This window comes from Tamandua tetradactyla, chromosome 23, assembly GCF_023851605.1.
Source record: "Tamandua tetradactyla isolate mTamTet1 chromosome 23, mTamTet1.pri, whole genome shotgun sequence".
In the NCBI taxonomy this organism is placed as follows: Eukaryota; Metazoa; Chordata; class Mammalia; order Pilosa; family Myrmecophagidae; genus Tamandua; species Tamandua tetradactyla.
The window spans coordinates 25120479-25145313 of record NC_135349.1 but is presented as its reverse complement, the minus strand read 5'-3'; the positions used below and the strand labels follow the sequence as shown (position 1 = coordinate 25145313).

The following is a 24835-nucleotide window of genomic DNA, read 5'->3' as shown; positions in this document are numbered from 1 at the left end:
ATTTCAAAGTTTGGTACGGGCTACAGTTCCACAGTTTTAGGTTTTTCCTTCTGGCTACTCCAAGACACTGGAGACTAAAAGAAATATCAATATAATGATCCCATAGTCGTACTGATTTGTTAAATCCTATCTTCTGTGTTATAACTCCTCCTTCTCCTTTGATCCTTCTCACAATCTTTAGGAATATTTGGGTTCTGCCCATTCTAACTTTTTTCATGCTGAAAAGGGGTGTGGGCAATTAGGGCAATGGAATTAGTTGATGTTCTTGGAGAGGCCGGCCCCTCTGGGTTTCAGGATTTATCTGGCTTAGGAACCATCTGAAGATCTGAGGCTTCTGAAAAGTAAACTTAGTGCATGGAACTTTTGTAGGCTCTCAGAGCCCTGGGTGTTCTTTAGGATCAATAGGAACGAGGTTGGTTGGCGGATGGCACACGGTGGCAATTAGCAATATCTAGCTGCAGCTGCAGTTTGCCTCCAAAATAGCCTCTTGACTCTGTTTGAACTTTCTTAGCCACTGACACCTTATTTTGTTACATTTCTTTTCCCCCTTGTCATGAGGAAGGCATTGTTGATCCCTTGGTGCCAGGGCCAGGCTCATCCCTGAGAGTCATCTCCCACACCGCCAGGGAGACTTTCACCCCTGGGTATCGTGTCCCAGTAGGAGTGAGGGCAGTGGTTTCACTTGCAGAGTTGGGCTTAAAGAGAGAGAGAGGCCACATCTGAGCAACAAAAGGGGTCCTCTGGAAGTAACTCTCAGGCATGCCTATAGGTAGGTTTAGCTTCTCCACTCCAGAAATAAGTTTCATAAGAGCAAGCTGCAGCTTGGCCTGTTAACCTGGGAGCCCATGGTATTTGAGAGAGTATCAGGGGGTTCCCAGGTGGGAAAGTTTAATAGTTCCATATAAAATTACTTTCTTTTAAGATTTAACATTTATTTACAAGGCAACTATATGTCACACTGATAACTAGGAAACCAGTGTGGCTTGCCCTAAATAAGAGGAAACCCTTTAAAAAACAAATCCAATAAAGTTAGAGCAGATTATTACGTTCAGTTGAGTGGTCCGCTCAGGGCACTGAGCTGGAAGCTTCCCCCCTCCAGGTAAGAAAAAAAAGAATTAGCAAGTGTCTCAGGATGTGAAATAATAGCATCCGGAAGAGACTTTCCCCATCACCGTAATCAAAACTGAGAAGAAGATGACTTTCCCTCCCTGGGATTTAAGGAGAGTTGGTGCTGCATCTGTTTAAAATGAACACACATACGGCCTGTTCGGCAACAAACAATCGAATTGGATCGGCAGTGGATCCCAGAGTGCCCAGGGCTCCAAGCTGTGTGACCTTGGGCAGGTCCTTCAACCTCTCTGTGCCTCAGTTTCCCCATCGCCTGCCATTGCACGGATGGGAGAACTGAGGGGCAAAGGATGGATTCAGGAGCACCTGGACAACTCGTGTGCCAGGCTGGAGCCTTGGGGCTCTTCTCAGCCCCTAGCCAGCCCCAGCTGGCCTCACCCCCAGACCCCTGCTTGGGGTACACCCCTCCCTCTGTCCCTCATTCACCAGAGGCTTCACTCAGCTCTTCCTCTGGCCAGGCTGCCTTATCCCGTTCTCGCATCGGCCCATGAGTGAGGCGAGGTGGTCAGGCCCAGTTCACAGAGGGTCGAAGTGAGCCCAAAGAGGGGACAAGATTCCTCCGTGTGTCCTGGGGCTGGGGGGAAGGCGTGGGAGGTTCTGGGACGCCCACCCCCGCCCGCCCCCGCCCGCCCCTCTCCGCATTATCTCTCAGCAGCAGCAGCTGAGCCTCCCAGTATCTCTCTGATCCCCCAAATTTCCGGTTCCCCAAAGACAACTCAGGATGTGGGGAGGGGGGGGTAGGGAGTGGAGGAGGAGGGAGAGAATGGGAGGAGACCACAGAGCGAGACAGAGCCACAGAGGGAGGGGGAGAGAGAGAATGTCCAAGGCAGAGAGGGACACACCCAAGAGAGGCAGAGACAAAGAGGGAGAGAGAGAGAGAGATAGGGAGAGAGTGTCAGAGAGAGAGACAAGGAGAAGGAGAGAGGGAAAGTGGCAGAGGAGCATAGAGGGATAAAGAGAGAGAGAGGCCGAGAGACAGACAAAAACAAAGAGAGACAGAGAGAGGCAGACAGACGAACAGAGAGACAGAGTCAGAAAGGGAGAGTGAGACAGAGAAACACAGAGAGAGAAGGAGAGACAGAGACTGAGAAAGAGGCAAAAACGAAAGTGGCATGTGGAATATAGAGAGGGGGAGAGAGACTCGGGGTGTGGGGTGTTGGGGAGGGGGGACCCAGAAACTGAAAGAAAACTGAATGCTGTGGGAGCCGGGCAAGAGGGCGAGAACTGCTCAGAAGCCCAGCCAGGTCCACGAGGAGCCAGGCCGGCTGGAGCCCCCAAGAGTGCAGGCAGGAGGGGTCCCCAGGGGGAGAGGACTCCAGGAGGCCCTCCCCGCCCCCATGGGCACTGACACCCCATGCACTCAGCCCACTGGGTGCAGGCAACCCTTGCCTCCCTGGGAACAGGGACTCGGCCTCACCTCTGGGGTCAGGGGCATTGGAGAGCCACAGTGGGTATGGGGAGGTGTGCTGGAGCAGGGGCTTCCTTGGACAGCTCAGAATGGGGCAGCCACTGCCTGGTCTGGCCACCAGCCCTCTCTGAGTCTCAGTTTCCTCATTTATAGTGGAGGGATAATGAGAAGAACTTACTCGAGAGTCACGGTAAGGCCCGAATGCCTGTGAAGTGCATGGCATTGTGCATGGCCCTTGGCAGATGCCTGAAAATGACAGGCCTTGTTAATGAAGCTTGATGTTCCCACAGCATCCTGTCGACGTGAGTCAGGACGCTTTCATTTGCAAATGACAGAAACCCAACTGAAGCTGAGCCAAGCGAAAGAAAGAGGGGTGTTAAGTAACTCGTAGAACCGTTCAAGGGTTGATTCAGTTTCAGGGTCAGGTGGAGCTTGTCTCGCCTCACCTCTTCACGCTGCTCAGCTCCCAGGCTCGCTTCTTTCTCAGGCAGGGGCCTTTCACATGGAGCAGGTCCAGAGTCATGTCCTCCCTGTTGAGTGGTCCTAGCAGAAAGAGAAAGCTTCATTCCCAAGAGTTCTGACGAAAGTCTCTGGACCACACAGAACTCCCTCTGTGGAATTCCTTTTTTGGTTTGCTTCTTTGTTCTCTCCTATTGCACCAACTTCTCACCAGCACACAGTCTCCCTCTTCCCCACTCAGAGTAGGCTGTACCTTCACAGTGATTGAACAGCTGCCATTGGTAACTTTGAAGCCCGCTGTGTGACCTTAGACAAATCGCTTAACTTCTCTGAGCCTGTTTCCTTTTCTACAAAATGGGACAATGTCTCCTGACACATACCCCAGAACTCTGGCCACCAAATGAAGTCTGCTTTTGGGAATTATTGCTTGTCGGCTATGAGACTAATAAATCCAAATAAATCACACAAAGTAAAGGAACTACAGAGAGATTTCCCCGAGGGCCTTGAGGAGAGAGTTGGGAAACTGGGAGAGAATGAAAGAGAGAGAAGTTATCTGCAGTGATATGGCTTGGACTGATGGTGAGAGATGGAGGGAGAAGGTGGAGGATGAGGGAAAAAGTGATTATGGAAGGATCACACATTGGCTACTAAGGGTTCATCGCCAGTCTAGGATGCCCGGATTGTGGTTGGGGGTTGGTGGAAACAGTAAAGGCCGCGGTTATAATTTAGGAATTTTTCATTGCAAAGGACAGAATGTGAGTTCAAATTGGCCTAAACAAACATACACAAAACAAAAGAAATGCTAGGCTGCTGCTATTGAAAAGTCAAGGAGCAGCGGCTTCGGGCACATTGCACGCAGAGGCCATCGGGACTCAGTTTGTCTGTTTCCATTTCTGTTAACTCTACTTTCTCTGTAGGGTTTTCATTTTCGGACACACTCTCTTTAAGCAAAAGCTTGCAAAAACTCCAGGCCTGTGTCTTACCAACTTGGCCCACCCCCGGACTAAGAGCTTCTCTTTCCAGTAGTTCCACCGAAAGCCCCAGGAATGTATTATTGGGCTGAATTGGGTCGGGTGCCCCTCTGTTACGGTAGCCGGGAGTTGGGATGCAATGTTTGTCTAATTCTGGGTCACAAGCGCGGCCAAGAAATCAGTGCTGAGCCACATCAACTGGAAATGGGGAAGAGGCGGGTGAGACCCCAAAAGGAAACCAGCTGGTGTCATTGGAAGAAGGTGGCATGGAGGCTCAGCAGGCAGAAAGGAAAGAGATCCCCTACAGATACCGAAAAGCGGCCTGCCAAATGCTAATAATAATATTTTTTAAAAGGTTCTGAAGTCATGCTAAAACACGAATGAAGCCAAGACACTATGTTGAATGAAATAGGCCAGACATAAAAGGACACATAATTGTGTGATCTCACCCGTATGAAATAATTAAAATAAGCAAACTCATAGAGTCAGAAACTAGAATACGGGTTACCAGGGGCTGGGGTGGGAATAGGGAATGGGAGTTAATGGTTAGTTGGTACAGTTTCTGTTTGGTGTAAAGCAAAAGTTTTGGTAATGGACGGTGGTGAATTATATTCACCACGTGAATGCAATTCATACTGTCGAATTAAATATTTGAAAGTAGTTAAAATGGGAAATTTTAGGTTGTGTATAAATGCGTATTTTTTTTGGGGGGGGGGTGCATGGTCCAGGAATCAAACCCGGTCTCCCGCATGAAAGGCGAGCATTCTACCACTGATCCACTCGTGCACCCTGTATGTATTTTATTACAATAGAATAAAAACTGAAAAAAAAAACACATAGAACTGTACAACATAAAGAGTGAATCCTAATGTAAACAGTAATGTAAATCAATAACATTGATTCGTTGATTGTAACAAAGGTATCAGACTAATGTAAAATGTTAGTAACAGGGAAAAATGGAGGAGTAGAGATATACAGAAACTTTGTACTCTCTGCATGATTTTTCTGTAAACCTATAACTGCTCTATTTAAAAAAAAAAGGTTCTAAGTAAAATAAATGTGGGAAATGGTAGGTTAGGCAAAGAGAAACAAAGATATTTATTACAAGACTTCTCAGAGCCGTTACCACTTTGATGCACATGGCAACTCTGCAAGCAAGGGGACATTAAATCTTTCCCCAAACTCATCTGAGCATAGATTCCTTTCTGGAGAAACTTCTCAGAGGACTCAATACGCTGCATTCATTTGGGGAAGAATTGCACCATAAAGAGTCAAGGTGATTGAAGCAGGCACGGTAGCAGCTTCGTCCCTATGCCCTCTTCCTCACCACGGCAGCGCCCACCAGCCTGACTCAGCGGCCAGCACTGCCTTCCTTTGCCTGAGGTCTTGTCCCATCCACTGGAGGCTGCTGAGCCCAGGTGAGGACCAGCCAGAAGTTCTAGATAATCAGCATCCCCCCTCCCCACCCTGGGAGCAGCCCTCAACTGGTGACTAACGGCGTGGGCGGTGGGTGGGTGTTCAAACTCGCCAGCCCTCTCCCGGGGCGGGGTAACTTACATATGCATGCCCCACACACACCCCCAGAATTTCTCTGCAAGTCTGAGCCCCAGTTGCCCACCGTGGGAACTGACCTCATAAAGCGCCCCCCCTTTATCTGCCTTCTCTCTCCTGTCTCACTTTCCCACAGCCCAGTCAGTGTTTTCTGGGACCCCCTCCCAAAGAAACTACTTTCACTAGGACCCTTGCCTGCTGCTTCTGAGAATCCAAATCACGAGAACAGTTCCTGCTGATGCCTTTTGGAAGCATCCAGAAGTCTTTCCCAGCCCTTCCAGTAAACTTTCTCTTCCTCTCACTTATCATTAAATCCTCCTATCCGCCAACACCAGAATTTCAGAAAAATCTATTCTGCCCAGCGTCCACCCGCAGGGAATCACACCCTCTTTCGGCCTCCCCAACGTGCTGAGAAGCCCCAGAATCAGCCCCATCAACTTCGGTGCACTGACTCTGCTGTCTGTACTGCCTGGTTGGACTGGTGGAAGCAAAGCCACAGTCCAAGGCTTGTCCAAGAAACACAAGTGGGGAGCTGCTTAGTTACCTCAGGAAATGGCCCCCACCATCCATCAAGCCCCGGACCCTTCCTAGATCTCATAGCTCATGGCCAAACTATCACCACGTCCCATTGATTCCACCTCCCAAACCTCTCTGCATCTCCCCTGCCACTTCTTGGGCCAGCCCACCTCCATTTCTCACATGAATTACTCTAACAGCCCCCTCACTGCCCTGGGCCTTTTTCCTAACCGGCCTCATCATTCATCCCCCATATCAACCAAGCCAGAGATATTTGCTAAAACACAAATCTGATCATTTCGTTCTCAGTTCCAAATCCCCCAAGAGATGCCCAGGGGTCTTGGGGTAAAGTCTTTCCTCTCCACCCTTGGTGTCTGCAAGGCTTGGCCTGCTCAGCCCACCCCTCTGTGCCTCCTCCAATGCCGGCCACATAGAATTTCTATGGGTTGACTCCAACAGACCCGGTTCCTGCCTCAGGGCCTTTGCACATGCTGGTCCGCAGGCCTGGAGCACCAGCGATGCCCAGGGCCTGCTTGGCACAGACAAGCCAGTGACTCTTGGCCTTCTGTTCACTATCTCCTAAAGAGGCTTGGGAACCCCCACCCTTTCTCATCTCTATCCTCTCCCTTCTTGAACCTTGAGCTTTGCTATTAGGAAATAAGTCAGATATGCAGACTGAAGGAATAATGCATCTAGCTCGGTGGACCCCACCCTGTTTCAAGTAAGACATTACGCGTGTCATCCAGGTCTTCCTTGAACTCCTCCCAGTCTCATTCCTCTCCTCCCACCTCAGAGGTCCCACCAGCTGGGATTTGGTATACCTCATTCCCACGTCCACCTTCACACCCTCATGTACAGTGTCCCCAAATAGTCTGCATCAGTTTCACTTGCTCTTAGCTTCACATACATGAAGCACTTGCTTTGCTTTGTTCACTCCACATCGTGTTGCAACACTCATCCATGTAGACAGGTGTTGGTCCATGCAGTAGACTGAACGAGGCCCACCCACCAAAACATGTTCAGGGCCTCACCCCACGTCCTGCGACCATGGACTCGTTTATAAATTAGGTCTTGGAAGGTACTATTAAGGTGAAGCCAGGTTGTGCTCAGGTAGCTCAGGGTAGAATTCTCGCCTGTCGCATGGGAGACCCCGGTTCAATTCCCTGCCCATGCACTGCCCAGTCCCCACCCCACCCAAAAAAATTTCAACAAGTGGTGCTGCGATAATGAGATATTCACATAGGAAATAATGAAATGTGATCCCCACCACACAGCATACAAACACACACACACACAGACAAAAAGATGAAGCCAAACGATCAATTCAGGAGGGTCTAATCCGGCCAGCCTGGAGTCCTTATAAGCAAAGGAAATTTGGACCCGGAAGAAGCCACAGAAAGAGACAGATTGCCATGTGGCTGCCAGCAAGCCCCCCCACCACCACCACCCACAGGCTTCAGAAAAGGCAAGGACTGCAGAGACTGAGGAACTTATTTGCTAGGTTAAGGGACACGTGCACCTTCCTTCAGCTTTACCACATGTTTCCAAGGTATCACTGTTGGCCTCCAAATTGGGAGCCAATAAATTCCTGATGCTTAAGCTAAACAGTCTGTGATGTTTCTGTTATAGCAGCCCCAGCAAACTAAGACACTCCAGTTCACCCATTTTTATCTGCTGGTGAGCAGACACTCCCTGGCTTACCTGTGTGTCCCCCTGCTGATGGAGGTTTAAGTTGTTTCCAGCTAGGTGGTTATGATGCTGCTCCGAGCCTCCTCGTACCCCCTCCCAGTGCCCATGTGCTGAGGTTCATCAGGGTTTGGACCCAAGAACTCATTTGCTAGCTCAAGAAACAAGCACGCCTTCATTCAGCTTTACCAGATGTTGCTAGATTGTCCTCCAACATGGTTGTACCAACGTACCTTGCTGGTGAATGTTTCTTTGTCCCTCAGCCCAGATACCAAGATGCCTCTGCCCATTTCTATTACCTCTAAATAGATTGATTTAACTCTCCCTGCCGGGGCCCACCTGTTCAACTCCTTTCCCAGCCCCTCCCTCCCTCGTCTTCTCCAAGTGGGCCTCTCACCAGCTTCCCAGTCAGGACAGCTGGTACTTTGTACCCTAACCAGAGCAGGGAGGCTGGCCATCAGAGTCACAGTGACTCCAGAGGCCGACAGCCACAGCTCTAACCCCAGATTTGCCTTTTCAGCTGCGTGCCTTTGGGCAGTTCACATCACCTCTCTGAGCCCGTTTCCTCCCCTGAGGAATAGGAGTGACAGTCACCAGCAGTAGGGGAGTCACCACGGTCACATGAAAGAAGCATGTCAGCGCCGTAGGTGCTCAATAAAGAGAAGCTGTTATGCCCTTTGGAGTCCCAAGAGATACCACCACAAACTTCCAGCATCAACCAAGGCTGTTTGTGACAGAAGCCCCATGCCAAGCCGGCTGAAGAAAAATGGCCTGTGACACTGGGAAGCCCGAAGAGGGAGAGTGTCGCTTCAGGTGTGACTAGACCCAGAGCTCTGTTACACCATCAGGAGGCTGGCCCTTCCATCTCTGGGCCAGTCTCACCTCCACGTGGGCCTCATTCTCAGCCAGGCTCGCCCACGTGCCGGCCCGAGGACCATCTCCTTCCAGCTTATCAAAGGCAGTGGCAAAACCAACAGCCTCTCCTCCCCGTTTCCTGCCCAAATCCCAAGGCCCAGCCTCTCCCTCCCTCATCCTCTCCCACGGGGCCTCAAGTGGCTCCAAGCAGAACCTAATCCTCACCGGCCCAGCTGGGGCCAGCTGCCCATACCTGAGCCACCCCTCCGACAGGGGAAAGCACGGTGACAACTACCCAGGTCCAGGCCACGTGCCCACCTCTTGGGGTAGAGGGGGTTCGGTCAAGAATCTCCCCAAACCAGTCAGAACAAGATTGGGAAAGCAGCGGATCCCCGCAGAAAAACTGAGGTGAAGCTCCCAAAATAAAGGGACACGGATCCTGACCAGGTAAAAACCACAGGTGTCTATTGCATGCTCGCTGTTCAGAGTGTGGTCAGGGAACCAGCATCACTGGGGAGCTCCTTAGAGAGGGGGAACCCCAGTCCCACCCAGCCCTGCTGAATCACAACCTGCATCTCAAAAGATCTCCAGGTGAGTCGTCTACATAGCAAAGCCTGAAAGGTGCTGCATTGTTAACATTTTTAGCTGCTTAAACAAATTCTTCAGGTTCTATTTTACTTGAGACCCACAATAAACCTTTGAGGTCATCTGGCCCCACTCCTTGGTTGGGGGCTGGAGGGGAAGGGGCTCTAGCCTTTCCCTCCCCATCCAGGGCTCTTTGCAGCCTGTGCCCCTCTGTGAACTATCTTGGGAGGAATGTGTTTGGAGACCCAGAAGTGCCAGCCTGGGTGAGACCTGCCTCACACAGAAGCTTACAGCGTCCTAGCCATCACGTGCTGTCACTTCCATGGGACCCGGCCAGGACCCGCCATGCCCCGAGCCGGTGTGGAGGAAACAGACACGCAGAAGCAGCAACCCCAAGGTCACCACACCCCACACACTCGCAGACATGCACAGATACGTCGGTCACTCTCTCACGCCCTGACACACACACACACAGACACACACACGGACTCTCAGGCACACCCAGAGGCTCACACTGCCTTCGACCCATTGGGCTCACCCAAGCTGAAAGAGCTACAAACCACACCGGCCTTTATTCTATTACAAAGAATAGGGCTGGGGCCAGGGTGGTTCATTCTCAGGCTGCGTCAAAAGGTGCAGAGTGTTGGGGGGACACAGACTGGACCTCCAAGTGACAATAAGTTAAGGGGAAAATTCTCAGGCTGCTGTCAGGATGGAGCCCAGGCGGGGCCCTGCAGAGCCACTTCCGGCTGCGCTCAGTCCTCCCAGACAAGGCTGCTTTCAAGAGGGACGTGGCCTCGCACTGAAACACAACAGGGCAAGGGAGAGCGCGGGTTATGGGCTGCGGACGTCAGGGCCGGGTCTAAAGAGGCCCTCGCAGAGGGAGAGGAGGCAGGGGAGGTCGGGAAGGGGGACCGGAGGGAGAGTCCAGAGCCCGAAATCTGGGGCAGGGCTGGGGACGGGCAGGGCCTCTTACCAGGCCCTCAGTTAAGGTCTTGCAGATTCTCATAATCCGGAGCTCCCTCCTCCTCCTCCTCCTCCACCTCCTCGGAACTCAGGGCAGCTGTAAGGGGCAGGGAGGTTGGTCTCCAGCCTACAAGCCCCCCCGCCGCCCCCCAGCAGCTCCCCCAGGCCCCCAGCCCCCCCAACACACACCAGTCTCAGTCCGAGCCATGGGCTGCAGCTCCTCCGACACATTCACGTACTCCCGGCTCCCATCTGTGGGGACAGGGCAGGGGGGGCAGGGGTGAAGCCCCGCTGGGGGAGGGAGCCCCATGGGGGGAGGGAAAGCGAGCCTGGGGAGGCATGAGGGGGGCACCAGCCACTCACCCAGAGACGCCTCTGCGCTGTCCTCGCTCTCAGGCACGTTCACGTAATCTTCGCCCGATTCCACTAGAGGAAAACCGCCAGAGCCCACCCCACCCCGATACTGTTACCCAGAGACCCCAAAACCAAACACCCAGAGACCTTCAGCCATAGATTCCCAGAGACATCCCTCCCCCATCACCAATCTCAGATGCCCCCAGAGGCTCCCAAGGCCAGCCACCAAAGACTTCCAACACAATCGCCCTGAGATGCCCGAGCACAGACACCCAGAGACCACCCCAAGGGTCAATCCCAGAAGCACGCAGAGAGGGCCTGCGGGTGAGATGAAAGGGGCCTCGTGAGGGCAAGGGAGAGAGAAGGGGTCAGCTTGACCAACAGTGACCAGAACGAATGGAACTCGGAGGGCAGCAGAGAGTGAGAAGACAGCAGAGGTCAGCATGACCCCCAGGTCGGGGAAGGGGACAAACAGCGGCTCAGAGGGGTGGGGTCTGGCACGCTGTGCAGAGGAGAAGATGGCACTCCGGGATCTGGTGCCCTGTGGGCACAGGTAGCTCCTTGTCAGCCAGTTTCAGCTCAGACGTCCCCCACCTGGCCCCTGCCTAGTTCACTGTCCGTTCACAGCACCTACCGCCACCAACATTGTTTTGTTCCATAATTTGTCCATGAGGACATGGACAAGGTGGGCTCCAGAGCCAGACTGCCTGGGTTCAAATTCCAGCTCTAGCACTCACTAACTGTGTAACCCCAGCAAGACAGACAAGACACCTAACCTCTCTGGGCCTCAGTTTCTTTCATCTGTAAAATGAGATTAGTAACGGCACCCACCACGCAGGGTCGTTGTGAGGACTAAAGTGGTGACTATTAAAACAGGGCCTGTCAGAACAAGTGCTGCCATCAGATAGACAGGATGGCTGAGGGGCAGGGAGGGGCAGTGGCGGGCTCGACAGCACCTGGGAATTGTGAGATTTAATAAATTAGCACATATAAACTCTTTGTAAGGTACCTATTAGGTCCTCAAAAAGATGCTGGCTGTTATTACCAATAGAGTTTACCTCATTAACGGTTGTATCCCTAGCCTCAGCCCAGTGGAGGCACCCAGAAGATATCTGTTGGATGGATGGATGGATGGATGGATGGATGGATGGATGGATGGATGAAAAGAACCACCTGGTCAGATAGGCTGGAGCTCAGGAGAGAGGTGGCAAGTTGAGAATCAAGATGGCAAATGAAGCCAGGGTGTGGCTGTGATGGTGCAGGGCAAATAGAGAAAGGGGAGTTATAGAAAATTGAACACCCCCAGCTTTGAGGACATCTCCAACAGCTAGGCTGAGGCCAAAACAGAGGGAGAAGAGCAGCTTGAAGCAAACCGAGACAATACAGGAAACCAAAGAAAAGTCCCCCACCAAATCCCGGTATGGGTATCCTTCAAGATTTAGAAGACACTGCTGCCTCCATGAAACAAGAACAGGAGGTGCTAAAAAAGGAACATTCAGAGACCAAGGAGAAGCAAAATTTCAATAGAAGGGTGGGAAGAAGTGAGTCCAAGAAATCTTCCCGACAATCAGATAAAAAGACACAGAGACAGAAAAGAGGAGAAGAGAGCTAAGAAAATCAGACGATCAGAACAGGAGTTCAATATCTGGAGGATAGGAGTTCTAGAAAGAAAACAGAGGAAATTGCGGGATAGAAATCATCAAAGAGGTAACACGAGAGGCAAAAGCAGGGGCAGGGGGAGTTGGAAGGTGCTCAGATGTCCCTGACTCACTAGAGTAGGCACTGTCTCGGAGGCCAGGGTTGCTGGGCACAGGAGCCGGTGGGATGGCGGCGCTGGGGGCCGGGGCGCTGTCGGGGAGCACCTCCCTGAGGGCGAGGCAAGAGGTAGGTCAGTGAGGGCGGCAGCACCTCGGCCCCCACGTTTCCCCCCTGCCAGCCACTCACAAGTAGCCCTCGTTGTGATAATCCTCCTCATCATCGTCTTCGTCAGCATCCTCACAGGCCAGCTCTAGGGGGAACACAGGGGTCAGCAACTCCAGGTGTGGCCCCAGCCTCCCCACCCCAGCCAGGACTTCCAGGGTCCCAGACGCACCCTCGTTCTCGTAACTCGCCACACTGTTGGCTTCCGAGAGAGAGAAAGAGGGAGAGAGAGAGAGAGTCAGCTCGGGCCAGGCCCAGCCTCTGCTCAGCCCCAGTCCCCAGCCTCCCTCTGCATTTACCACTGTTGGTGTCCTGCTGGGAAGATGACATCTGGTGGGAGCCCCCAGGGGGCTGTGGAGATCTCCTGGGAGCCAAAGGTCAGAGGTCATGCCTGGGAAAGGACTTCAGGGCTCCAAGTGCACGGAGGGTCACAACAGGGAAAGAGCCCCCCAATTCAAGGTGAGAACAGGATTTGGAGGACAGGGGATTGAGGGACTACTCACGGGAAGGACAGCAGGTCTGGCTGGCTCAAGGGTGGGTAGGAAGTGACGGGCAGCCAGGGGGCAAGTGTGTCTGAGGACAGAAAATCAAGCTGAAGGAATGACTCCGAGGCATCTGCCCCTACTCTTGTAGTCCAAGGGCAGACGGACGCTGCTCTCCACGTTTACCCCCAACCCCCTGGGCTCTGGACAGGCCCAAAGACACCCACCTCCCACCCCATCCCCAACTCAAGTCCCGGCCAGAGGCACAGCTCCCGGTGGGTGGCCAGGAAGAAACCTGGACAAAGGCGCACGCTTGCTCACCCGCCAGGGCCCTCTCCCGCCACTCGACGGAGGGAGCCTCCGTGTACTCACGAGTCCGTTTCTCCACAATTCTGCTCGGGCACAAACTGGCAGGAGAGAAACAGCTGAGGAACGGAGCGGTGGGCCCTGGCCCGGCCCAGCCCAGCCCCGGGGTATGGAGGGAGATGCACCGAGCAGGGGCCGAGCAGGAGCACTCACCTATCTGAGGAAGCACTGTCGTAGGAACCTGGGGGAGAGAGGGCTGGTGAGGCAGGAAAAGGGGGTGCTGAGGGGAAAGGCCTCCAGAGTCCAGGACGGCCCTCAGTCTCTGGGTGTGGGACAGAGGTGGGGACAGGATAAAAGAGGGAGTTAGGGGCTGAGAAATGGGGTGAGGCTCCCCGTCTGTGTGTCCGAGCACCCCATCCTCCGCCCCCCGCCCCGGCTCCCCACTCACTTGGCAGCTCACGGCAGTGCAGACACAGAGCCATCAGCAACACGGCCAGGACGGGCAGCAGCAGGAGGCCCAGCACGGTGGGGACCAGGATGGCCGCCTCCATCTGCAGGAGAGACCTGGGGCCAGGCCCGCTTGCACCCCTGCAGGCCCCTCAGGGCAGAGCTGCAGCAGGGTGAGGAGCAGGCCGGGCAGGGGTGCCAAGACCAGTGGGTGCCAGGCCGGGGGGCCGGGGGAGGGGGGCTGCTGTGCCCTCCTTGGGGGTTCCCTGGGTCCCCTCCCCCGCTGGGGCTGTGTGGGGCTCAGCACCAGCTCTGGGCCCCGGGCAGGTTAGGCCAGGGCCCAGACTGAAGGCATAGGCACCAGCCACCCACTGCGTGGTCCCTGCGCCCCAGCCGTACCTGCCCCTTGGCTCAGCACCCGCCTCTCCTTGGCGCCCACCCGCCTGCGGCAGGAAGCTGTGGTGAGCGCCGGGTGAGGGCAGGAAATCATCGGGCTCCTCAGCAGGCTGCACCCGCCCCCTCCCCACCCCCACCCAGCCGGCAGGGAGTGGAGAGGAGGAAGGTTGAGGAGCCACCCCCAGGCCCTTGAGGAGGGTCGGCTGGTCCCCAGGCTGAGGGGCAAGGCCCTTGTGGGCCACCCTGGCCCGGAGGAGACAGCAGGAGAGAGGAGCTGACGCTGGGAATTTGCAGGCACGGAGGGCAGGGCCCAGCCCACCTCCCCCCTGGCCTGCCTGCCCAGAGGGGCGGGCGCGAGGGGGAACCATGTACGTGACTCACCATCACACTGAGCCAGCTCACTCGGACAGCAGTCCACCCTCGGGCTTGCCCACAGCCCCACCGCAGTAACCCCACCGGCCTTCAGGGAGTCCTGACGATGGGGAAGGGGCATCCCCTGTGGTCCAGAGGTCAGAGGTCACTCGCACCCAGAGAAAGAGTCAAGCAGAAACGCAGGGTCTGGCTACAAATTTTATTCCATTACAAATAGCACCAAGCCCCTGGGGCTACCCTAGCAGAGGGAGACCCCTCCCGGAAGCCCCGCCGCCCCCCAGCCCCCTACGCTGCCCGACAAGTCCGGGAGCTGGAGCGGGGCCCAGAGCCCTCCTGGGAGCTGGGCCCAGCCGAAGGTCTGGGCCTGGGCACCTCCTGGCTGGGGACCAGGTACGGCAGGTATGCAGACAGAGGAGCAGCAGCCCTTCAGATGAGCATGCTGGACACTGGGACCCGGGTGCAGCGGCCTCGCTGGGGCACCACGATACGGTCATCTGCAGACCCCGCCTCGCACAGCAGACCTGGGGGTGGGAGGGACAGAGCCAGGGCTGGACGGACAAACACAAAGCCAGAGAGGGGACAAACAAGTGATAGGAAATGGACAAGGCAGCAGTGGGGAGCCCCCAGAGTGTAACACAGAAGGACCTGGAGCTGGACGAGGGAGAGATGTAGACCCAGGGATGCCAAATACACAGACTGGGCAGACAGCTGGACGGACACACAGGCAGTATGGGGAGGTTAGATGGGTAGCTATGGACAGACCGAGGGAAGCCCCAACTGACCCTGCGCATGCAGCTGGGCCTGCCGGCGGTCCCCCTCAATGAAGATGGCAGTGCCCAGGAAGGCCGCGCCGCCCAGCGCCCCAACAAAGGCGCAGAGCATGAGCGAGAACTGCAAGGCCCGGAACTCGGACAGGAAGGAGGGGGGCCAGCTCCGGCGGAGGCGGTCGGAGATCTATGGAGAGAGGATGGTGAGCCAGGAGAGGAGAGGAAGTTCAGCAGAGAGAGAGTCAGAGAGACCTGGAGAGGAACCCAGGACAGGGAGCCCCTGACTCCTGATAAAGAAGGAAAATGGAGGCCATGAAAGGAGGGGAGGTTTGGACCGCCAGGTAAGGTCCACGGCCTCCAGGGGGAGAGCATCCAAGAACGAACTTCCCGGTCTAGCTGAGCCACCCAGGTGAGGCGTGCCTGGCACCGAGGACATGGATACCCAGCTGGGCCAGACCTTCCCCTGGGACCCAGGCTCTGACCACTGGCCGCTGGAAGTACAGGGGCCCCCATCTCCTACCACAAGCCCGGCCAGGGGGCAGCGCTCACCACCCCGATGAGGTAGGGGCTCCCAGCGTCACCCAGCAGATGGGACAGGACAATCTGGAAGGCCTCGGCAGTGGAGCGCCGCGTGGGGATCACCACGTACTGCGGGGTGGGAGAGATGAGGGCTCAGTGGGGATGCTCTCCCGGTGGGGAGCAAGAGGAAGAGGATGAGGACAGGGTCACGGCTCAGCCTAGGCTGCGGTCAGACTGGGGTCACAGGGTAGGGCCAGGATTATAGGCCTACCGCGTGCTGCACTCTGAAATCAGTCTGGGGGTGGGTTGTAAAGAAGGGATGAAGCCAAGCAAAGACCTCCGGACCCCAAGCCCTGCTCCCACCAGCCTTTGGGCTAACCCTGGAGCTGCCCAGCCACTCACCAGCAGAATGTCAGCCACGATGGCCCAGTTCATGGATAGTAGTGTCTCTCCAATAAAGATGAAAATCTGGGGCCAAGGGAGGAGTCATCACAATAAGAGCAAGCACATGGAGGATCTACCATCCCCCTAGGCTCATCTGGTAATTCATTTAATCTTTACAATCCTCCTACTGGGATAGGCTATTATTTGCATTTTACAGATGAGGAAAATGAACACAGAGAGGTTAAGTCACTTGTCCAATATCACACAGCTAGGAAAGGGCAAAGCTGTGATTCAGAACCAGGCACTCTCACTCCAGAGCTGCTCTTACCCGCGATACTGATTGACCCAGTCCTGCTCAGTGTACCTTTCCTCTACCCTGAACCCAGAACCCCACCCCCCGACACCTGCTGGCTACTCACATAGGTGGCCATGATGCTACCACGGGCACAGGCGAGGGCCAGGAACAGGAAGGGTGCGGAGCCCAGGAGGCCGGCGGCACAGACGAGTGGGTCGGCTCGGGCATTGGAGCGGCGGAGGCGGCGGCTGATCTCCACTCCCAAGCCCACACCCAGGACCCCGGTCACACAGGTGATGAGCCCAAAGATAAGGCTAGGGGGTCAGGGGGAGGGCAGGGGGCTCATCCCTCTGCCTGCAAAGACCCCAGCCCTCGCCCCTATGGCCTGGGATGGAAAGTGACCCCTCCCAGCCACCCTCACAGCTCAAGTCTATCCAGGCTCAGGCCCCAACAGCCCAGAGCCCCGAGGGGCACTGAGATGCTGGAAGAGGCCTTATGGAGTTGGGACTCAGTCTCCTTGCCTGGATGTGACTCGTAGGGTCTCTTCATGCCACCCTCCTTCTCCTGCAGACCACCCTCCCTGGCCCCACCTGGGTACCTGTCAGAGGAGGAGCAGGAGTCTCCAGGAAGGCAAGGTGGGGTCTCCCCCAGGACCACACGGGAGCGTAGCAGGAATGCAGGAGCCCAGAGAGCCAAAGAGCCCGTGACAAAGGCCACAGCAGTGAAGCCGAGGGAAGACAGGACAAAACTAGGACTGAACAGGTGGGAGGTAAAAGGTTAGACTCCACCCAAGGGTCTGGAGAGGGGGATCTTTGTTCTCCCCTCCTGGTTTGATTTTGAGAGGAAGGCTGGCCTGGCTCCCTGCACCTAGGCCTGTAATTCAAGCCGCTGCCACAAGGGGCAGTAGTGACCAAATTGCCAACCTTAGGGTTTGAGGGCCAGCAGAAAGGAAAGCCCACGCCCACTCAAATCTCAAACCAGATGTTCAAGGTCCCTCTGGGGCCTTTGGATGTTGGCCCAGGATGGGACTGTACTCACTTTCTGGCCAGAGCCCTCAGATCCGCCCACCACGAGGTGGGGTGCAAGGGTGGCGAGTCTGAGTGGCGCTCCACAGCACCCCGTGGCGGCTCCCGGACTACCAGGAACAGCAGCAGGACAGCCACGATTCCCAGACCTGGGGTCACCTGGGGAAAGAGCGGGCTTCAGGAACCCTTGACCTGACCTTGGGGGAAAGTGGGGATGTTTATATGCAACTGGGGCCCCAAGATCTCAAAGATGCAGATATATGCCTGCTCAACGAAGCTGAGCCTGTAATTTGGAGGGGCTGTCACCCATTTTGCAGACTTTACTTTTGTTCTCTCCTTGGTAATGCCACCCTAATTTTCTCCTGGGAAGCCACCCACCCCTTCTCTCAAGCCACATGATTCAAATAGAGCTGGGCATACAATCAAGTCCTGGCTAATAAAAGACCCCCAACTCTCTGCCTTGGTGATGGGTTCAGTGACAGGTATGTGACCCATGATCATGTAATCAGACAGCAATGTGGGACTATTGATCAAGGTTCCACAGTGCAAAGGTCTCTACATGGGGATGATAAGTTGGGAGGTTTTCCTTGCTTGAGAATAAAATTAACAGAAGAAATTAAAGCTGAGAAAAAGATGATTAAATTTCTGCGACACTGTAGGAGTCCTGGACCCAGCTTTACCTGACACTCACCCTGGGACTTCCCATTATGAGAGCCAATACAGTCCCTTTTATAGGTTTACAGTTCTACATGGGCTTCTGTCACCTACAGCCAAGACCTCTGTCTCGCACATGGCTTCATGAGGGCAGGGAGGTTTTGTACACTCAGCAATGAATGCTGCCTCAAAAAGGAGGTGTCTGAAGACAGGAAAGGGGGATCAGTGAAGAATATTGTTGACTTTTCCCCAGACCATGACCAGACTTACCCTCAGAGCCCAGTGCCAGTCCCCAGCCACATCCTTTACTTTGGAGCCTGCGATGTAGCCCAGGCCACTGGGTGGAGAAGGCAGGAGAGGAAAGAGGACAGCTGCTCAGCCAGGTCCCCAACTTCAGGTCCATGTGCCTCCCCGCCAGGGCCCAGGCCCACTCACCTGCCCACTGGGATGGCAAAGTAGAACACACTGAGCATCCGACTCCGCTGGTCTGCCACGAAGAGGTCGGCGATGAGAGTGGGTGCGATGGTAGAGTAACTGGCCTCCCCAACCCCCACCAGGCCCCGGGTCAGGAGGAGCAGCCAGAAACGCTGGGGAACAAGACATGGGGAAGGTGGCACCCCACCCTGTAACCGGCCTCCCAGCCTACCTTGCCAGCCAGCTCTGGAGAGGTGGCGGGGATGGTAGGAGAAGCCGGAGTTTTAGTAACAGACAACCCTGAGCTTGAATCCTGGCTCCACCATGACTAGCTGTGTCTCTGGAAAATAACTTAACCTCTCTGAGCTCAGTTTTCTCATCTGCAAAAGGAGGGTAGTTTGCTCACAGAGCTCTTGTGAGGGTTGGATAATAAGAGGTCCATTCATCACCTTGCATCCAGTAGGTGTAAAATACATCTTAGTTTCCATCCCATCCCACCCAAGACACCCCACAGTAAATGATCTGAGGCAGGGGGTTGTCCACCAGAGACACCTGAAACTAAGGACAGATTACGATCACCCAAGGAAAGTACATAGTGCCCAGGGCTGAAGATGGAGTTCTGGGGCAGAGAACGGGAACAAAAAGGAGAAACGTCAGAGGACAGAGAAGCAACAGCCAGGCAGACAAGAGGAGAACCGGAGGAGTGTGGTGTCACAAGAGTTAGAAGAGAGGTGCAGGAAGGAAAAAGTGGGTCAACAGAGCGAGAGGCTCCCAGGAGATCTAATAGGACAGAATTAGGAAGTATGAGCTTCATTTGGCAAGCAGAAGTCACAGTGATTTTGGCAAGAGCAGTTTCAATGAAGTGGTGGGGACAGCCTACAGTCAGGAGTGCTCCAGGGACGGGTAGGATGGGAGGAAGTGCAGAGAGTGTGGGCTTCTCCCTGGCTGCTCCTTCACCTAGACTGGTGCTGGGCACAATGGGGCCTTTCAGAAAGTTTGACCAGAAGGTGAGGAATGGGAGAAGACAGTCCAGGTAAGGTTTTTCCCATGGTGAAGAAATGCAAGTGTTTAGGTGTGGAGTGGAAGGAGCCAGTGGCCAGGGGGTGAGGACATGATGGCCAGAATTAGGTTCTAGAAGAAAAAGGGAAAGGGTGGGATAGGCAGATTAACTCAGGCAAGAAGTGGGTATCAGATGTCATGGATTAAGGAAACTGCAGACATTATCCAGGCATGGTCTGAAATGAAACCAAGGAGGAACAGAAAAGATTACTGGGGGAGTGGGGGGTGGGTGGCCAGATGCAGGGGCTGAGTCAGGGCCTCACCTCTTTGGGGATGAAGGACGACCCCAGCGTCACCAGGGACCAGAAGGCAATGCCCCCGCACATGAGATACTTCCGATTGTATCTGTCACCCAGGTAGCCAAACACAGGTGCCAACACCATGTAACTGGAGATGAACACTGGGGGAGAGCAGAAAGTTAAAGCCTAGTGCCCATTACCTGTCCCCTTGCCCCCAGCTCAGGGTGGGGCAGGAATGACTAAAGAATAAACAACTCCACCCTTCCCCCCACCAAGAGTCACACCGTTCTCCCATCCCAACCTTGAAACCAATCAGAGCTTCCAGCTAAGGGAGATAGAGTTCAGCCCCCTCCTTCAACATCTTTCCAAATTTCCATTGAAGAATGGATGGTCCAGCTAACCAGTCTCTTCCTCCTATCCAGCCAACAGCAAAATCTAAATTCCACAGCATGGCCTGCAATGCCTTATCTGATCTTGCTCTTATCTATCTCTTCAATTTCCCAGCCATTCCTTTTCCCTCTGCACCCCAGTGGTCTTTATTCAGTTTCTAGAACTGACCAAGCTCAAAACCATCTTAAGAGCTTTGCTTCTTCCTCTTATCTAGAATATTCTCTCCTCTTTCCTGAGCTCCTTCAGGTTCCAGCTCAGATACCTCCCTGAGGCACCACACATCTACTTCCCCTCAAACCACATCTAGTAAATTTGCTTTTATGTAAAACTAAAGCCTGTAAGAAATCATCCCATTTATTACTTTAACTTTTTATGAACTGTTGCCCTCTCAAGCACAGTACAATATCAGCTCCCTGAAGGCAAGGACTTGCCTGTACTTGCCATGAGCATTTCTACCATTCAACATATGGACTAGCAAAACGTTGGTACTCAATGAACCGTCACTGAATGAAAAAGTGAACAAACAGGCCTGCCTAGAAAGATATGTTTCTTCTCTTATCCAACAGCCCTTCTGAGGTTTGTAGGCCTTGACCTATGGGCCCACTCTCATTCCTCCAGACTTCACCTTGAATATTTCCAATTCCTCATTGGCCTGGAGTGGAACAAAGAACACTGCAGGACCTGGTTTCAAATTCCCGTTCTGCCTCTAACTTGTTGTGTGAACCTTGTCGTGGGCAACTCTTACCACTTCTCTAAGCCTCAGTTTCTTTCTCTGTAACATGTAGTTAAAATCACCTACCTCCTCTATAAAACAGGGATAATAATGCCTACCCCTTGGGCTGATGGAAGGATTCAAAGACAATGGGCAAAAAAAGGTCTTGACAAAATCCAGTAGATGTTTACATTACTTCCTCCAGGGCTGGCACATAGAAGGTGCACAGAAATGTTTGAGAAACAAAGGAGGGAAAGAAGGACAAGAAGATTTGGCTCTGGATTTGCCCTCTCTACAAGTCCCAAAGTTGTAAACAAGTAAAACTCACCTCTCCTCCTTGCAGACACCTTTCTCTGGCCATTATTTATTGGGTGCCTACTACGTGCCAAGCACTGTGCTACGCACTTTTCAGACTATCTCATTCAAACCTCCTATTAACCCTCTGAGGTAATCTGCATTCCATCTTACAGACAAAGAAAAAAAGACTCCGAGACAGAGTTACTCACCATCACCACACAGTAAGTGAAAGAGCCGAGATTTAAGCCAAAACCTGTCTTAACCATTAAACTAAACTGACTCTCTTTTTAACCGTGGTGTCCCAGCTGAACAGGACAACCCTAAAGCACAATGAGGCTACCACCTCCTCCAGCTCTGGCCATTAGACTTCCATTAAAAAAGCCCCAGGCACGCCAGTACCCGGCCCCAACTGGGATATAAGAGGAGAAAGCGCTGCTATGTGTTCAGGAGGGGCCCCCCTCTCACCAGTCTGGATGAGGCCCGAACTACTATCTCCGATGTTGAAGAACTGTTCGATGTCTGGGAGAACACCTGGGAAGGAGAAGACTCAGGACCAGTTGGTGAGGCAGCCCCAACCTGAGTACCCCGCTCCCTTGCCCTGTCTATCTTCCAGCGAGAAATGAATACCAGCCACGGTGAAGCGGTCCATGTAATTGAGGAGGTTGATGTAGCACAGCACCGCCACTATGAGAGCCGAATGGCCCGAAGATAAGCCGGTGATGCGCTGCAGCCCTTCGCGGTCTGGGACTTCTGGCTCCCCGGACTTCGGTGCCCCCACGGACCCCGGCAACCCGGGGGTACCGGGCATCGGAACATCGTCCGTGTCATCCGCCTGGCTGAGGAAGGGCGCGGTGTCGGACCCGGCCATGGTCCCGGGAGGCCGCGCCCGCCCGCGCTCTGGTCCCACCGACGATCCCACCTGCGAGGGGAGGAGGCTGAAGAAAGGAGGATGGAGGAAATCCAGGCGAGCGAAGTGCGCCCAGAGACCGACAGGCGCTTGCCCGGGAACACAGGACACGTCTGGGAAGAGACCCCGGACCTGTCATGCCTCCCCGTCCCGGCAGACCCCCCGCGCGAAGGGGACGAGTGGAGGTCAGGAGATGTCGGCGGAAAGAGAGAGTTTAAGAGGGCCCGATCCCCCCTCCCTAGCGGAGGCCGCCCCTCACCCCAGGAAGGAGCGCACTACACTCGCTACCGCTCAGCCCCGGCGCTGCACCACGGCCGCCGCCATGTTGGCTGAGAGGCGGTCATGTGACACAGGAGCCGGTGTGGAGCAAGCCACCTTATGCAGTTCCCGACACGTGACCGGCCGCCCAACTACGGAAGCCGCCACGGAATACCCTTCACTGCTCTTCGGCTTCTCCTGCGACTCCCAAGTCACCTGTCTGTCAACCGGTCGCCAGGGCAACCAGGGGCCGGGTCCCAGATCCTGTGGCCCCCGGCCCCTCAGCTAAACCTCCAAGCTAAAGGGTGTCTCGGTGAATGCGTGAAGTCGCCCACCCCTTCTGAATCTCAGTTTTCTTATCTGGAACACCCTACTTGGGAGACTTCTTCAGGCTTAAACGAGATAATGGGATCTTAATGGACTCTGGAAACCGTAAATATCTCTAAAATGCCAATGAACAGTTCTCACTCTACGTAATTATTCTCTTTTCCACAAAGGGTCTGGTCTGCGACTTCGTACCTACATGCTCATTAGATGTTTGTTGAATGAATGAATGAATGGTGAACAGCGGCGCGCCAGCCTTAGCCTCTAACACAACCCGCTTCCTTACGGATCCTCAACCTAGCTAACCGTACAACCCCCTGAGCCTTCGCTGTAGACACTCAAATATCTACTGAAGGAAGCGTCCCCAGAACAACCCCCACCCCACCCCACACCCACCCCACACCCCTCACCCCCCCCCCACCGCTCCCCCTCAAACACAACCCATCGGGACGCAAGCCCTTGCGCCCTCTGGTGGTTTCATTCAGGGCAGGCAGGGGCTCATGGCCTCTCTTCTTGCTACAGAGCTGGGGTCAAAGAAAGCCCAAGAGAGGTGGAACCAAAGGATAGCTTGGGGTGGTTCTTTAGCTCCTCTCTCCATCTCCAAGTTACATCTGATAAACATACACTCTAAGTCAAAATAGGATAGCTCTATGCAAATACAGCTCCCAGTCCCCTGTTCCAACCAATCTTCTTACTGAAATTCTGAAGTCCCATAGGGAGAGGTTGGGCCCCCAAGAAACATTATGAGAAATTACAGTACTGAATACCTCTCAGTGGCATTGCCCCAGGAGATACCTCATGTTTCAAAACCTCAAGTCTGGTCTTCCTTGAGACATCTGAGGGAAAGAGGTGGAGAACTTCAGATTGTAGTCAATTAATCCCCCCAACAAAATACTGAGAATCTCCTATGTCCCTGTCATTGTGCCAGGTGACAGGTAAAAACAGATTTAGTCCCTACTCTCATGGAGTTTATAATCTTATAACAGATTATAAAGAGACAGATATCCATCAAGTACTTCTACGTACACATGTAAAACTGCACTTGTGAGATGAAAAGACTAGCTACAGTTTGGGAGAAAATATCTGCAAAGCATATTTCTGACAAAGAACTCGTATCGAGATACATAAAGAAGTTTTAAAATGCAATGTTGAGACAAAAACAGTTTTAAAAATGAGCAAAAGATTTAAACAGACATTTCACAAAAGATTATGAATGGTTGGCAGGTATACGATATTAAGCTCCAGTAAACTACCACTACATTAGAATAGCCAAAATCCTGGCAATGCCAAGTTCTGGAGATGACATGGAGCAGCTAAAGCCCTCACATAATGCTGGCGGGAATGCAAATGGTGCAGCCACTTTGGACATCAGTCTAGTGGTTTTCTTAAAAATTAAACATACACTTCCCACACGACCCAGCAGTGCAACTCCTAAATACCTACCCATGAGAAGCGAAATGTATGTCCAAATAAAGGGTTGTATGCAAATTTTCAAAAGCATTATTCACAATAGTCAAAAACTGAAAGAAACAAAAACACCACATGTCCATCAACAGGTGAATGGTATATCCACACACTCAAACTACTACTCAGCAATTAAAAGGAGTGAATTGCTGTTACACTGAACATGATGAAACTCAAAAGCATTGTACTAAGTGAAAGACAACACAAAAGATTCCATGACTCTATACTGCATTATTACATTTACCTGGAAATCTAGAAAGGTAAAACTAAAGCGGCAGAAAGCAGATTAGTGGTTGCCTGGGGTAGGGCGGACAGGGAGTAGATTGACTGCAAACAGGCATCAGGAAATTTGGGGGGTGATGTAAAGGTTCTAAAATTGTATTGTGGTGATGTTGCACAACTGTGTACATTTTCCAGTATTCATTGATCTGTACACCTAGAACTGGTTAAATGTTTAGGCATGTAAATTATATGCCAATATGTTAGGGAAAAAAAAACGCATATTCCAAACACAATCCCAAATGGACATTAATGAAAATAAAATTTTATTTATATATAAAAGCAAAGATTTTAATGCTAATATCAGTTTTGCCAAATGGGAGAAATAATTGACTCTTCTCTGAATACAGATGCTTTTTAGTTTGTTGGATCTCTTCTGTAAAATCCTCTGAGACAGACCAATTTAAGGCCAGATCAATAAGAATGTCTATGCCCATCTATTTGGT

The 24835-nt window shown here is 53.3% G+C and overlaps 2 protein-coding genes across 17 annotated transcripts; both read right to left on the bottom strand.

Annotated features, from left to right (window-relative positions):
* Positions 1-9703: 9703 nt before the first annotated feature.
* Positions 9704-14521, bottom strand: LAT (linker for activation of T cells). 7 transcript variants are annotated; one of them, XM_077141440.1, is made up of 14 exons: positions 14412-14507; positions 14034-14077; positions 13636-13751; positions 13401-13509; positions 13203-13288; positions 12903-12972; positions 12699-12763; positions 12572-12601; positions 12424-12487; positions 12251-12345; positions 10489-10551; positions 10315-10377; positions 10136-10222; positions 9704-9961 (listed from the first exon to the last, which is right to left on the bottom strand). In XM_077141440.1, exons 1-13 carry the CDS (start codon positions 14412-14414, stop codon positions 10143-10145), a joined length of 888 nt encoding a protein of 295 aa, XP_076997555.1. In that variant the 5' UTR covers positions 14415-14507; the 3' UTR covers positions 9704-9961; positions 10136-10142. The 7 variants fall into 7 exon arrangements, with proteins under 7 accessions (XP_076997555.1, XP_076997550.1, XP_076997551.1 ...); XM_077141435.1 differs by having other exon boundaries at positions 12424-12601; XM_077141436.1 differs by having other exon boundaries at positions 12424-12601; positions 13254-13288.
* Positions 14522-14793: 272 nt separating this feature from the next.
* On the bottom strand, positions 14794-24123 carry SPNS1 (SPNS lysolipid transporter 1, lysophospholipid). Of its 10 annotated transcripts, XM_077141424.1 has the most exons (15): positions 24090-24121; positions 23414-23482; positions 22077-22177; positions 21785-21989; positions 21623-21688; positions 19783-19919; positions 18482-18633; positions 18317-18383; positions 17406-17551; positions 16966-17121; positions 16492-16681; positions 16091-16156; positions 15719-15817; positions 15185-15356; positions 14794-14923 (listed from the first exon to the last, which is right to left on the bottom strand). In XM_077141424.1, the coding sequence occupies exons 1-15, from the start codon at positions 24091-24093 to the stop codon at positions 14829-14831; spliced, it is 1725 nt and encodes a 574-aa protein (XP_076997539.1). In that variant the 5' UTR covers positions 24094-24121; the 3' UTR covers positions 14794-14828. The 10 variants fall into 10 exon arrangements, with proteins under 10 accessions (XP_076997539.1, XP_076997538.1, XP_076997543.1 ...); XM_077141423.1 differs by having other exon boundaries at positions 21785-22177; positions 24090-24123; XM_077141428.1 differs by lacking the exons at positions 23414-23482; positions 24090-24121 and adding an exon at positions 22324-22979 and having other exon boundaries at positions 21785-21993.
* Between the last annotated feature and the right edge of the window lie 712 nt (positions 24124-24835).

What these genes read in the sequence shown, in the direction of transcription:
- LAT (XM_077141435.1), bottom strand. An exon ending in TATCACAACGAGGGCTACTT is followed by an intron (nt 12,346 to 12,423) that starts GTGAGTGGCTGG and finishes CCTCGCCCTCAG; the next exon opens with GGAGGTGCTCCCCGACAGCG. An exon ending in CAGCGCAGAGGCGTCTCTGG is followed by an intron (nt 10,378 to 10,488) that starts GTGAGTGGCTGG and finishes CTGTCCCCACAG; the next exon opens with ATGGGAGCCGGGAGTACGTG.
- SPNS1 (XM_077141423.1), bottom strand. An exon ending in TCCTGCTCCTCCTCTGACAG is followed by an intron (nt 16,682 to 16,965) that starts GTACCCAGGTGG and finishes CTGACCCCCTAG; the next exon opens with CCTTATCTTTGGGCTCATCA. An exon ending in GGCCCAGCTGCATGCGCAGG is followed by an intron (nt 14,924 to 15,184) that starts GTCAGTTGGGGC and finishes TCCCACCCCCAG; the next exon opens with GTCTGCTGTGCGAGGCGGGG.